General features: G+C 48.6%; 1 protein-coding gene across 1 annotated transcript in view; it reads left to right on the forward strand.

The window, feature by feature from the left end:
- Nucleotides 1–14,994: 14,994 nt before the first annotated feature.
- Nucleotides 14,995–15,000, forward strand: part of LOC311223792 (tripartite motif-containing protein 16-like) — a gene marked incomplete at both ends in the record, with an annotated part of 1,671 nt that continues 1,665 nt past the window's right edge. The window contains one exon of the mRNA XM_084308558.1: nucleotides 14,995–15,000. This exon is cut by the window's right edge and continues 1,665 nt beyond it. Within this exon, the coding sequence (XP_084164684.1) occupies nucleotides 14,995–15,000 (6 nt within the window).

The following is a 15,000-nucleotide window of genomic DNA, read 5'->3' on the forward strand; positions in this document are numbered from 1 at the left end:
AAGGGCACAGAGGAACATAGACAATCTAACCAAACACAAGTGTACGAGGAGCCCCCCCAGAGGAGGTGAAGGGAACTGTCCATGCGCAGGCGGGGAGAGGAGTCCCCCCAGAGGAGGTGAAGGGAACTGTCCATGCGCAGGCCGGGAGAGGAGTCCCCCCAGAGGAGGTGAAGGGAACTGTCCATGAGCAGGCGGGGAGAGGAGCCCCAGAGGAGGTGAAGGGAACTGTCCATGAGCAGGCGGGGAGAGGAGCCCCAGAGGAGGTGAATGGAACTGTCCATGAGCAGGCAGGGAGAGGAGTCCATGAGGAGGTGAAGGGAACTGTCCATGAGCAGGCGGGGAGAGGAGTCCATGAGGAGGTGAAGGGAACTGTCCATGAGCAGGCGGGGAGAGGAGTCCATGAGGAGGTGAAGGGAACTGTCCATGAGCAGGCGGGGAGAGGAGTCCATGAGGAGGTGAAGGGAACTGTCCATGAGCAGGCGAGGAGAGGAGTCCATGAGGAGGTGAAGGGAACTGTCCATGAGCAGGCGGGGAGAGGAGTCCCCCCAGAGGAGGTGAAGGGAACTGTCCATGAGCAGGCGGGGAGAGGAGTCCATGAGGAGGTGAAGGGAACTGTCCATGAGCAGGTGGGGAGAGGAGTCCCAGAGGAGGTGAAGGGAACTGTCCATGAGCAGGCGGGGAGAGGAGTCCATGAGGAGGTGAAGGGAACTGTCCATGAGCAGGCGGGGAGAGGAGTCCATGAGGAGGTGAAGCGAACTGTCCATGAGCAGGCGGGGAGAGGAGTCCCAGAGGAGGTGAAGGGAACTGTCCATGAGCAGGCGGGGAGAGGAGTCCATGAGGAGGTCGGGGGAAGTGAGGTGGAGGGAAACGTCCAGGGATTGGAGGGGGACGTGGGCAGGACCAGGTGGAACATAACAAGGACTCTATTCAAAATAATAGCATACAAGTAAATATTGAATGTATGTAAGTAGCTAAAGTAAAATACACATTCTGTATGGTGTACTACACAGGATTATAAATTCTCAATGCATCAACCTCTGTGTGATGTCAAACTGGTTGTACATCCAGTTATGCTGGTTGTGATTCCTTCCTTTTGACATTGACAGACTTACACATTAAATGTGCATTATGTTTTCCATCTTATCACATATTTTGGATTAAAAGAAAGTACAGTAACTCGCAGGGTTTGTAGACATGTAGTCGAGGTAATAATAAATTAGGAAACTTCCTTTGAAGTGTATTATAGTAAATGTATTGAGATCCTTAAACTGGAAATACTCAAGTAAAGTATCCTAAAAACTGTATTTAAATACAAGAGTAAAAGTACTTTCTTTCCTCCCCTGGGTTCTCTACTTTCTTTGTTACTGTACCTATTTTACTCATGCATATTTGGTAACATCAAGTTATTCTCTAGATATCATATTAACAACTGTACTGCAGAGGCCGCTACACATGGGTTTTATAGGTTTTTATTGCATTATCATTTCATATATATTTATATAACTTTGCTCATGAAATGAGAATGACTGCAGATGTACTTTGACACTAATGCCCAGCAATGAAGTCAGGGTTTTTCTGAGACATAAAGGAAACTGGTAAGAAACCAGCCTTCAAACAAATCAGTAAATCAAATCAGTGAAATAACGAGAGAGAGAGCAAGAGAGGAGAAAGAGGGAGTGTGAGAGAAAGAGAAAGCAAGCGAGGAGAGAATGAGAGTAAATGAGAGAGAGACAGTGAATCACTACCCACTTTCAAAACACTCTAGAAGAGCACCTACGGGAGACTGCAATTCGAAACTGGCCCCCGTAAATGTCCTAACCCAACCCCCTCCAATGTACAGTAAATGTCCTAACCCAATAATACACGAGACCCTCCTCTTGGAACCAAGTATGGTTTTGTCGATATTCCAATGTACAGTTTTGCTTGTACAGTCGTACAGTTTCCCCCACCCCGCCTACCCAACCCCCCACCCCACCCAACCACCTCCAATGTACAGTTTCTTCGTCAAATGTACATATATTATATACTCTCTCTTTTTATTTTTTTTACTTTTTGTATCACAAACAGTACTGTATTTGTAAATCTGGTATGTCATAAATGTATAGATGTGACAGTACTGTCTATCTGTATGTTGTGTATGTCATAAATGTTATGATGAATTGAAAATGGGGGACCCTGATGTAAACAAGACAAACGTCTTTCTCTGGTCTGCATCCCCTTAACAATTGTGTGTATTGAGCTGTACTGTATTGTACCCATTCTGCAATATGTTACAGTTTTCAATCAATCAATCACATCACACAACAGTCTAATCATTAGACTATTGTGTGATGTCATTATTCAGTCTAATTCTTAACCATCAATATTTGTTCATTTTATTATTCACCTCTGAAATATAATGCCATATGTACTTATTTGTGCTTATGAGTTTTAGTGGGTTTTCCTTGACAAAGTAAACTAATTAGAGGTACAGTAGTTGATGACGAGAGAAAGTCCTGAACTATGTGAAAACGAGAAGCCTGCAGCTGCAGAGCCGCAGAGCCAGTGGCGCTCTCAGGGACGCGCTCTGACGGCCGCGCTGTGAGGACCACTCAGCAGCGCCACCCACCCAATGGCTGAATTGGAGTATTGCACTGTGCGGGCACAGCTGTGAGATCCGTGCGAGGCCAGAGGATGTACATACTGTATGAGTAAATTAACTATACTTTTGCTCACACAATATCTTGAATGAATGCGTTTATTTATTTCGAACATAAATTGAAAATAAATAATAATAAAAAACAAGTAATAAACAGATTAAAAAACAAACAAGCAGGAGTAGGAGGATGAAGTGTAAACGTATGTATTCCTACCCCCTTGATTGATTGATTGATTGATTGATTGATTAAAAACTTTATTAACAGATTGCAGAATGGGTACTGTAACTGAGGGGTACAATTCCCTGACTGTATTGATAAGTATGGTATCATTAAACCACTACCGCTTTATGTACTTTAACTACTGGCCATACAGTACACGATATCTAAATATGATGAACACTTTCCACAATGAAATCGGTTCCAGTCAAAGGTAATAATCAAATATTTAATGGAGCAAAAGGTACATAGAATATTTATCTTACATTTATCATTTGAATGCACTTGTAAGGCAAATGAGTACTCGTAGGCAAATCAACACTGAATGTCCAATCTCTGGTTACGCAGGAAGCAAGTATACAACCTGGCTCTTAGGGAATTATATCTATGGTACACTTAATGATATAGCGGGATATTCTGGAGGGGGTCCTCCCGGTTGTAAGCCGGTAGGGGGGGTAGGAGAGCCGTCGGTAGTAGACCGTCTGGTCAACGATATCTATGGAGACTTGAAGACAGAAGACAGAAGACAGTGCAATAGACTCTTGATCCGCAGATGAATACACCTTGGTTCTCTTGTAGGCTGTAGCTCCACAATGAAGAAGAAGCTAGGCGACCTCAGTCTCTCTGAGCGCCGACTCAACTTGACTCCTCTCGGGGGTAAATCCAACACTCACAGGCGTCGGCGATTATCCGCTCCACAAATCACAGTACCAAAGCAAATATATATTCCAGCCGCATAGGGCTCAGCAGTCGTCGGGTAGGTAATCCAGTGTACATGTCCCTCGGTCCTCGCCTAGATCTCCTCGGATGAAAGCGCCATGTGGTCGGCCCAACCTGGATAAGACTCTAGATAACACGAGGAAGCGTTGGAGATGCTGGTCACTTTAGAACTCTAACCGCACGATGCACCATACACGATAGACTATTATTACTTGATAGAAATACGTCGCACTCGACGGTACAGTGCCAAACTCTGACAATTCAGTTACTAATTCGCACGAGGTCTCAATGCTATTCTAGGGCCAAACAGGCCATACTTCACCGCACGTCGTATCGTGGGTGAGGCTTCACGTTCTGTTACTAAGTTGGGAAGAAGGGTAAGGGACTTCTACATTTACTTGCGCCATATTTATATGCACGGTGAACAAATAGTGCCACTCTCATTTCGGTAGCCGTATCCCTGAGCGGAGCCGGGGCTAGTACGGACATGTCTCGTCGGTACCTTTGAACTTGACGCCAGGGGCTGGTCCCCTGGCGCCTGGTCCTTTGTCCAATAAGAGAATTAACTATTATGGGCTATAGTAGGCTAAAGGGATATTCCGTGCATATGTACAAGGAATATACAAGGGATATCAAACGACATACAAATACTATTCAATATATATCCATAAATAAATATATATATTCGGTTTAATCTGATCCTTCGTAACAGCCGCCCCCTAATTAGTCCCACCTAATTAGCTAAGCAGAGACAGATTAACCGCACTGTCCACTACTCAATGTCTGCTGTGAGGGTCAGTCAGTTCACAAAGTCATGGGGTCATGGTCGTCATCGATAGTATCGGGGAGCCTTGGCAGTTCTATTAGCCTCGCCACGGGTCGGGTGTAGGTCCGCCCTTGGACGAGCACTTCAGCTGCTCGGACCTTTCCATCGGCACCGGTGATCACTTTGCTTACGCGGCCAGCCGGCCACATAGCTCGGGGTAGTGACTGGTCGATAATCATGACGACTGTTCCTTCTGTCAAATTGTCTCTCTCTTTCACCCATTTCTGGCGGGTCTGTAGAGACGGTAGGTAGTGGAGTAGGAAGCTGTTCCAAAACTTGTCAGCCAATACTTGACTGTACCTCCACATTCTTCGGCCGTTCGCTTCTTCAGGCCTGTACATTGTCTGGGGTAGCGCGGGGTCCAGCCGCACCATCAAGAGTGTGTTGGGGGTGACTGGGTCGACATCTGCTACATCACTTGAGACGTAACCGAGGGGCTTTGAGTTCAATACTCCCTCGATCTCCGTGAGGACTGTCATTAAGACTTCTTCCGCCACGGTCTGGGCCCCAAGCACGGCGTACAGGGCTGTCTTTATAGAACGTACTTCTCGTTCCCAAGTTCCACCGAAGTGAGGTGCGTTCGGGGGATTAAACTGGAAGTCAATCTGGGATGGAGCGAGGTGGGTCTTAAGTTCTGGGCCCATAGCTTGGAAGCTCTCTCTCAGCTCTCTTTCTCCGCCTTTGAAGTTTGTCCCGTGATCAGACAATAATGTAGACGGTTTTCCTTTCCGTGATGTGAATCTTCGGAAGGCCATAAGGAATGAGTCTGTGCTCATGGTTGGAAGGAGTTCGATATGTATCGCTCTGGTGGTCATGCATTTGAATACAATACCCCACCGCTTCTCGGTTCCTCTTCCTTTCTTTATATACAGCGGGCCGAAACAGTCCATACCGGTGGAGTGAAAAGGCTTGTCGCCGAGTCGGAGGCGACAGGGAGGTAGGTCAGCCATCCGGGGTATACTGGGCTGGGCTCGCCACTTACGACAGTCTAGACAGGTTCGCTGGAAGCGCCGCACTGCTTCTCTCCCTTGCAGTATCCAATAACGACGTCTGATCTCCGCGAAGACTCTCTCTGCCCCTGCGTGGTGCACATCCTCGTCGTATTTCTTTATGATCAGCTCTGTGACCTTGTGTCGGCTGTTCAAGACTATCGGGTACTTGACGTCATCCGGTAAGTCTGGGGCTCTCCGCAGACGACCACCCACTCTGATGAGACTATGGGCGTCGCTCTCGGGGGCTAGGTGGAGCAGTCTGCTGAGTGATGGGACGGGCTTTGCTCCCTGTAGACAGTCTAGCTCATCGGGGAACGAGTCTCTCTGGGCTCGTTGTAGTAGAAGAAGTTCTGCTTCTTCGTAGTCAGCTGCTGAAATGTCAGTCGTGGGCTGAACCTCTGGGTGGTGCCTCAGAAATGTCTTTAGCTGCGCACTCTGTAGGGTGAGGCAATCGTCTATGTCGGGGTCTGTGGAGACGAGTGTGTTCAATCCACAGAACATAGGTTTCTTGTTTTCGGCCTCCTCTTTACTCGCCTCCCGTGGGGTGGGTGTAGGCCACTCTTCTTCGGGGAGCTTGAGAAACTCTGGTCCGTCACTGTAGAGGTTGTGACGGGTGAGGTCATCCAGGGACATTCCCCGGGTGATGACGTCAGCTGGGTTGTGTTTGGTGTCCACATACCTCCAGCTCGCTACTTCTGTTAACTCTTGAATCTCGGTGACTCTGACTCCCACGAAGACCTTGTATCTGCACGAATCAGACCGGATCCATGTGAGTACTGTCGTGGAGTCTGACCACAAGATTGTTCTTTGCACCGGGATGGTGAGTTCACGTTGGATTAACGTGGCGAGCTGCGCTCCTGCTAGGGCTGCGCAGAGCTCTAGATGCGGGATAGATTGTTGCTTTCGTGGGGCTATTCTTGAGCGAGCCAGGATGAAAGCAGTATGTATTTCTCCTCCCTCCTCTCGGGCACGCAAGTAGGCCACCGAACCGTAGGCTACTTCGGAGGCGTCGCTGAATACGTGCAGGTCCATCTTGCATGTCTCTGGCCTCACTGTGGGTGGGAAGTAGCTGCAGCGTATGTTAACACCTGGGAGTGAGCGGAGTTCCGTCTCCCACTCTCTCCATGTGGATGCAAGGTGTTCGGGTATGGGATCGTCCCAGCCCTGGTCCTTGTCCCATAGCGCTCTTACAATCATCTTTGCCCTGGTGGTGTAAGGTAGAATACATCCCAACGGGTCATATTGTCTGGCGAGTGTTCTGTATACACTCCGTCTGGTGGTCGGTATTGCCGTCGACCTTCCCTGCTCCTTGGTCAGGGGTTTGTGTCTATAATGGAGCGAGTCTGTTTTGAAGCGCCAGACTAGTCCTAGTGTCATTTCTTGGGCTTCTCCTGGGATGGTCGCCATCCAGGTCTCGCTGCTCGCTGCCTTGTCCTCGGGGGAGAGGCTGCGCAATACTTGCGGGTTGCTGCTGGCCCACTGCCTGAGATCAAAGCCGCCTTTGATCAGGGAGGCGCGGAGCTTGAGTAGAAGAACCTCGGCTTCTTCTGGCGTCGAGACGCTTTGTAAACAGTTGTCCACGTAGAAACTATTTGTCACACTTTGTCGGACCTCTTCATCTGCTGCTGGGTCCTCTGCGACGTGTTTTTGTAGTGCAAACGTAGCACAGCATGGGCTGCATGTGGTTCCGAAAGGGAGGACTTCCCATTGATAGATGGCTGGGTGCTCATCTCCGATCCTCTCTCTCCATAGGAACCGCAGCAGGGGCTTGTCCTCCTCCACTAGTCTCACCTGCAGGAACATCCCTTTGATGTCGCCGCTGATAGCCACCTTGTCCTGGCGGAAGCGTAGTAGCACGCCTAGTAGAGAGGGGCCGAGTGTTGGGCCGGGCAAGAGCTCTTTATTCAGATTTTGTGATCCGATCTGGTAGCTGCAGTTAAACACAATACGATCCTTGCCGTTGTGGTGGACCTTGTGGTGCGGCACGTACCATGATTCGGTCGTCTGATCGGCCTCTTTAATGTCAATTTTCTTTATGTGTCCCGCTGTGATTAGCTTGTTAATCTCAGCGCGGTACACAGTCTCTTGAGCGGGGTCTTTGGCTAGGCGCCGCTCTGTGTTCAATAGATACCGCTCCGTCGCTTCTTTTGTGGCGTGAAAGGTGGGCATTCCCTCTCGCCTCAGGAGTGGAGTTGCGTATCTCATCACTCCGTTGACTGTGACTCTCTTTGTCCCTTGCTCGAGGAGGGCTATAGCGTAAATATCTTCCTTAGAACGAATGTCTTTCTTTTCGTTCTTAAAGGGCATTGTCTCTAGTGTCCATAGCCTCTCGACATGCTGTAGGAGAGTGGTGTCTTCTTCTGTCACTCTGGAGTGGAGGCAGCTAGTGGCTGCTGTTCGGTTAAGAGACTTGGCGAGGGGGCCTTGTAATGTCCATCCTAGGCGGGTCTCGACTGCTGCAGGACAACCTCTGGGTCCTGTATGGACCCGGTCTATCGGGACTATGAGGTCTGCATGGTCGGAGCCTATCAGCAGGGTCGGGGTGGCACCGTCTATGAGCGGGATAGGTAGTTGACGCAGGTGCACATATTTATCCATCAGCTTGGCGATGGGGTAGGTGTACTGCGATAGTCCTATTTCTTGGCTGGTGAAAGCATTAGTAATCCTATACCGTCTCTCTGGCTGCCCGCTTGCTGCGATAGTGAAGGAGACATTCTCGCCCTTTATCGTCTTTAGATCTCTTCTTATTGTCCGAATCGTCATCTGGTTTTCGCTCCCCCGCAGCCCCAGCTGGGCCGCAGCGGACGCGAGGAGAAGGGTCTTCTCTGACCCGTCATCAAGGACGGCGTAAGTGTCCATGACCTTATCTTGGTAACTCAGTGTTACGCGGACCACCTTTAAGAGCACCTGGGTGCCCCCGCTGCTAGCGGGGTCAATGTACATAACACTTGCCTTTGTGCTGCTGGATGGTGCAGGCTTTCTTCTGTTACTGTCGTGTAGGACATCTAGGTGGGCTCCGTCACACCGACTACACCTCTTCTTTAGGCGGCACTCGGCTGCCATGTGACTGCGCGCACATCGGTAACAGCGCCTGTTGGACTTTATCCAGTGACTCACTTCTTCAGCGGTCATCTTCTTGAACAGGTCACATTGTGACAACCAGTGTTCCTTTTCGCAGTACGGGCACACCATCTTCCACTTCTCTTTCATCGAGGGGGTACTGTGGTTCTTGCTGCTCGGTACTGATTCTGATTGGTGCATGACAGTCACCAATCTTCGGCCATCGTTTGCTCTCCTAGGTCCCTCTCTGGAGCTTGGTGTGCTCCGCACGAACGTATCCAACCGTAGGCTGCTGACTTCTCTCGCCAGGAAGTCGGCTAGGTCTAGGAGGGATGGCTCGGGACCGTTAGGATCACGGTGGTCTCTTTGCCGCCTGAAGCGCTCCTGTCGGGCGGGCGGCAGCTTCTCTAAAATCCTCTCGACATTCGAATTTGCGTATAGTTCGTGCATACCCTTTTCTCGTTGCGCCCCCAGCATCCCTACCAGGGATTGTACTTTGATAGACAGGTCGTCTAGTGAGCGATTGTCTGTTGCTGGGGGTAGGCGGTCAATATGCCTTATCTCTTGTATTACGTAATCCCATATACGTCCATATCTTTGGTCTAGTGCTGCTAGAGCCGCGGTGTATGGGGTCGTAGAGGTGGCATAAGCTAGCGCTATGTTGTGCGCTCTGGGCACTTTCAGGTGCTTCAATAGGATAGCATACTTGTGGCGTTCATCAGCTACATCCACCATCATTGTCTCTAAGCACATCCGTAGCTCCGTGTACTGTGCTCGGTTCTCATGGGTGAAGTCTGGAAACGTCGGTGTGCCAATGTATGACGCCGTGGATGGCTGGCACATCGGTGAGCGTTGGAAGAGAGGCCTCCTAGGCGAGTCTCCTCTTACGCCTCTCGGTGGGCTGGTACCGGCAGGGTACCATGGCCCGCTGGTCCAGGTGCTATTCCTCGGGACTGGTCGTGCGTCATGCTCACCCGTGAATAGAGTCGGGGGTCTGTAGCGCAGAGCCGCGGGGGTATAGCCTGGGCTGTACTGGACCTCCTGGTCCTGTGGAGTACTGTGCTGCTGTCGGGCTTGACTCTCCTCCTCTCCCTCTTCTTCCTCTGTCAGGTCATCTAGATCCTGTAGTCGTCTATTTAGCCTCTCCGCGGTGTACGCCGTTCCTTCCTTGTAGCTGGGTCTCACTGGGACCAGTCGGGGAAGGAGTTCGGAGGGGGGTATAGGCTCTCTCTGGTGGTCGGGCTCAGGGTCGCTTAATCGGTTAGGGGAGGGTGCCCTTGACCCGTGTCTTGACGAGGCCCTGGAACCCCGTGTCGAGGGAGGGGGTGTTGCCCTGGCGATCAGCTGCTCCATTAGCTGCGCTTGTAATCGATCGCGCTCGGCTTCGCGCTTGGTGAGAGCGATGTCGCGCTCTGCTTCTCTTTGGGCACCGGCAGCGGCGCGCTGGGCTTCGGCGGCGGCGCGCTGGGCTTCGGCGTGGTCTCTTACCATATTCTCTTCCGTCTGAAGGCGTCTAATCTCTAGACGTATACGATCTTCGTCGCTCCGTTGCTGCGCTTGAATGCGTTCTCTTTCCATGGTAGAATGTTCGCGCTCACTAAGCGTCTGTGCTTGGAGCCGATCGCGCTCTGTGGAGGCTGCTAGGCTGGCGAGGAACGCCTGTGCCAGCATCTTGTCCGCCTCGCTGGGGGAAGACGCTGGTTGAGGTGATCCGCTCCTGGCAGTACTCGTTGGGGATGCGTTCTCCTGCGGGGAGTCCTGGAGCTCTATCTCCTCGGCGCTCTCCTCATCTTGTTCCGTGCAGAGTTCCATCTCTGGAGGGTTGTCTTCCTCCCGGAGCTCTCCGGGGACTACTTCTTCGGTCTTGGCGGGGGGTAAAGTCGTGTCAGTTCCCTCCTGGTCCCCACCGTGAGCTTGGTCAGTTACATTAGAACCCACTAGGGCCTCTGTGGTCGGGGTATCCTGGTTGATAGGGTCGGACATAATTTTACTTTCTACTTTTACCGCGTTTACCGTTTGTAGAAGGCTAGGTAGTATACTGGCAGCGTAATCCTCTAAGTACTGAGGTGGCTGCCGTCTACGCTGCGGGCGTTCTACTTTAGGAGGACCGTTTCGTGGAGTGTTCATCATAGGCCATTTCAATATTAATACCACTATATTAATATTACACTAATTACCCTCCGGCTCGAAGGACCAATTGTAACTGAGGGGTACAATTCCCTGACTGTATTGATAAGTATGGTATCATTAAACCACTACCGCTTTATGTACTTTAACTACTGGCCATACAGTACACGATATCTAAATATGATGAACACTTTCCACAATGAAATCGGTTCCAGTCAAAGGTAATAATCAAATATTTAATGGAGCAAAAGGTACATAGAATATTTATCTTACATTTATCATTTGAATGCACTTGTAAGGCAAATGAGTACTCGTAGGCAAATCAACACTGAATGTCCAATCTCTAGTTACGCAGGAAGCAAGTATACAACCTGGCTCTTAGGGAATTATATCTATGGTACACTTAATGATATAGCGGGATATTCTGGAGGGGGTCCTCCCGGTTGTAAGCCGGTAGGGGGGGTAGGAGAGCCGTCGGTAGTAGACCGTCTGGTCAACGATATCTATGGAGACTTCAAGTACAGAAGACAGTGCAATAGACTCTTGATCCGCAGATGAATACACCTTGGTTCTCTTGTAGGCTGTAGCTCCACAATGAAGAAGAAGCTAGGCGACCTCAGTCTCTCTGAGCGCCGACTCAACTTGACTCCTCTCGGGGGTAAATCCAACACTCACAGGCGTCGGCGATTATCCGCTCCACAAATCACAGTACCAAAGCAAATATATATTCCAGCCGCATAGGGCTCAGCAGTCGTCGGGTAGGTAATCCAGTGTACATGTCCCTCGGTCCTCGCCTAGATCTCCTCGGATGAAAGCGCCATGTGGTCGGCCCAACCTGGATAAGACTCTAGATAACACGAGGAAGCGTTGGAGATGCTGGTCACTTTAGAACTCTAACCGCACGATGCACCATACACGATAGACTATTATTACTTGATAGAAATACGTCGCACTCGACGGTACAGTGCCAAACTCTGACAATTCAGTTACTAATTCGCACGAGGTCTCAATGCTATTCTAGGGCCAAACAGGCCATACTTCACCGCACGTCGTATCGTGGGTGAGGCTTCACGTTCTGTTACTAAGTTGGGAAGAAGGGTAAGGGACTTCTACATTTACTTGCGCCATATTTATATGCACGGTGAACAAATAGTGCCACTCTCATTTCGGTAGCCGTATCCCTGAGCGGAGCCGGGGCTAGTACGGACATGTCTCGTCGGTACTTTTGAACTTGACGCCAGGGGCTGGTCCCCTGGCGCCTGGTCCTTTGTCCAATAAGAGAATGAACTATTATGGGCTATAGTAGGCTAAAGGGATATTCCATGCATATGTACAAGGAATATACAAGGGATATCAAACGACATACAAATACTATTCAATATATATCCATAAATAAATATATATATTCGGTTTAATCTGATCCTTCGTAACAGGTACAATACAGTACGGCTCAATACAAACAATTGTTAAGGGGATGCAGACCAGAGAAAGACTTTCGTCTTGTTTAGAATGCTGTTCATCGACTACAGCTCAGCATTCAATACCATAGTCCCCTCCAAACTCATAGCCTAGCTCAGGGACCTGGGCTTGAACTATGACCTGTGCCAGTGGGTCCTGGACTTCCTGACGGGCAGACCCCAGGTGGTAAGAGCCGGCAACTGCACCTCCTCATCCATCACGCTCAACATAGGGGCCCCCCAGGGCTGTGTTCTGAGCCCCCTCCTCTACTCCCTGTACACACATGACTGCGTAGCACAGCGGAACAACAACACCATCATCAAATTTGCTGATGACACAGTAGTGGTGGGCCTGATCTCTGCCAACGACGAAAGGGCCTACCTGGAAGAGGTAGAGAACCTGTCACAGTGGTGTCAGGAGAACTGCCTCTCCCTGAACGTCAGCAAAACAAAAGAGATGATTGTGGACTTCAGGAGGTCGGGGGTCAAGGACTACAGCCCCCTCAGCATCGACGGGGCACCAGTTGAGAGAGTGAACAGTTTCAAGTACCTCGGAGCCCACATATCCGAGGACTTGACATGGACCACACACATTGACAGTGTTGTGAAGAAGGCACGACAACGCCTCTACTTCCTCAGGCGCCTAAGGAAGTTCCAAGTCAGTCAGAAGATCCTTAGGAACTTCTATTCATGTACAATAGAGAGCATCCTGACCGGCAACATCACCTCCTGGTTTGGGAATAGCACTGCACAAGACCGTAGCAGACTACAAAGAGTGACACGTTCAGCCGAACGCACAATTAGAGGGGGGCTTCCCACCCTCCAGAACATTTACAACAAGCGGTGCAAGGGGAAGGCTAAGAGAATTATTAAGGACTCGAGCCACCCGAACAACTGCCTCTTTGAACTGCTGCCGTCAGGCAAGCGATACCGGAGTCTTATGGCGAGCACAGAAAGACTCAGAAGGAGCTTCTATCCCCAGGCCATCAGGCTGCTAAACGAACAATAATCGCTAAACGAACAATAATCACTATGCAACAACCATCAAATGCACACAGCACACACACCCACACGCACACACTCACTCAAACAAACAACACACTGCAGCACCCACTCTCCACACTTTAGATCACACAAACACACTTACACTTTATATTTATTGATAAAGGATTTGCACTACAACTCGTACACCTACTGTGAATTGTACCTAAACTGCACCTCGTCCATTTATGCCTTGCACTATATAGTATTGTATATTAGTACACTGCACAGTATTGTATATTGTATGGTAACTACGTCTACGAACATTGTACATATGTCTAAACTGAACACTGTGACCTCTTTTTTTACTTCTAATTTTTACTATGTCTTTATTTCATACTTATCTTGTCATGCACAGTCTCTGGAGCGCAACAGTAAGAAGCATTTTGTACAAAAGTATTCTGTACTTCTGTATGACAACTATTAAAGAAACTTGAAACTTTACATCAGTGTAATGTAATTCATCATAACATATAATGACATACATGACATACAGATAGTGTGAGGATTCGGTGGTGATGTGGACCCAATAGCAAACACAGGACGAGGATAGAGAGACAGGCAGGACACAACGGGATGTAGTTCAACGAAAAAGGCTTTACTTGTATTTCACAAGGCAGCAAAAAGGTACACTACAAAACATGAACTAAAACCTCAGCAATGCTGGCAGAGAACATAATACGAAAATCCATTATCACAGGGTACAGACCAGAGACAGGTTAACAGGATACAGGAAACATTGATAAAGAAACCGACAGAGGAGTAACCGGGAAGCACAGCATATAAAGGGGACTAATTACAATGAGACACACCTGGACAGACACACATGCTGACAAACAGTGACACCAAATACATGACAGGACTGAATAACAATACATACAAATACAAGAGACAACACACTAGACCAGACCAGGAAACAGAGTGGGCAACATGAACAACATGACGGAGAATACATTAAACATTAAGGACATATTGAGAATACAAACATGAATTGACATCAATAGTGGCAGTAGCGGGAAAAGTCCACCAGAGGGTGAGGGAAAGGGGGGTGCAGGGAAGGGTCTCTGAACTGGCGGGGGGACGTGGCCAGGCTGGACAGGCGGATTATGACAGATAGACAGTATTCAGTATACCTTCACACTCTATTATCTTATGCAACTCATATTCACTCCACAAACTGAAATATACATACATTGTTGAATGAACAGCCTGTTTCTTGAAGTTAGACTCTCCTCTAAATTGAACCGTTTGTCGTAGAGACTTGCGGGTTGTACCATTGTACTCAGTAGGGATATCCTCTTTCATTGGTCTATATTGACCACGTCTTTAGGCCGTGCCCCCTTTTTGTATCTTTTGAACCGTTTGTCATAGAGACAATACAGAGCCTCTCCTGTTGGCCGGCGGTGCACAGGCATCATCCACACTTTCACACTTTCCCCGCACGGAATTGTCTATTTTTTGTCTAATTGTCTATTTTTTTTATTAAATTTTTTTTTAATTAAAAACGAAGGTTCGAACGTCCGTTCGAAGAACCCTGACGAAGTTTGAATCCCAAAAACAGGCTTTGGGGACAGCCTTACCAAACATATTATTTATATTATTCAAATGGAACTCAAACATGTTCCGTTGTGATGTCACAGTATGATGTCATAATAGTACATTCTAGAACATGTGTGATGTCACAGTATGTCATAATAGTACATTCTAGAACATTTGTGATGTCGATGTCATAATAGAACACTCTAGAACATTTGTGATGTCACAGTATGATGTCATATTAGAACATTCTAGAACATTTGTGATGTCACAGTATGATGTCATAATAGGACGTTCTAGAACATTTGTGTACAGTATATTCAACAATTCTCTCAGAAGATCTCATTGTGCCTCTTGAAACAGTCTCTTTGTAGAATAAAATGGCG

Source organism: Notolepis coatsorum, assembly GCF_963971535.1.
Source record: "Notolepis coatsorum genome assembly, chromosome: 2".
NCBI classification, from domain to species: domain Eukaryota; kingdom Metazoa; phylum Chordata; class Actinopteri; order Aulopiformes; family Paralepididae; genus Notolepis; species Notolepis coatsorum.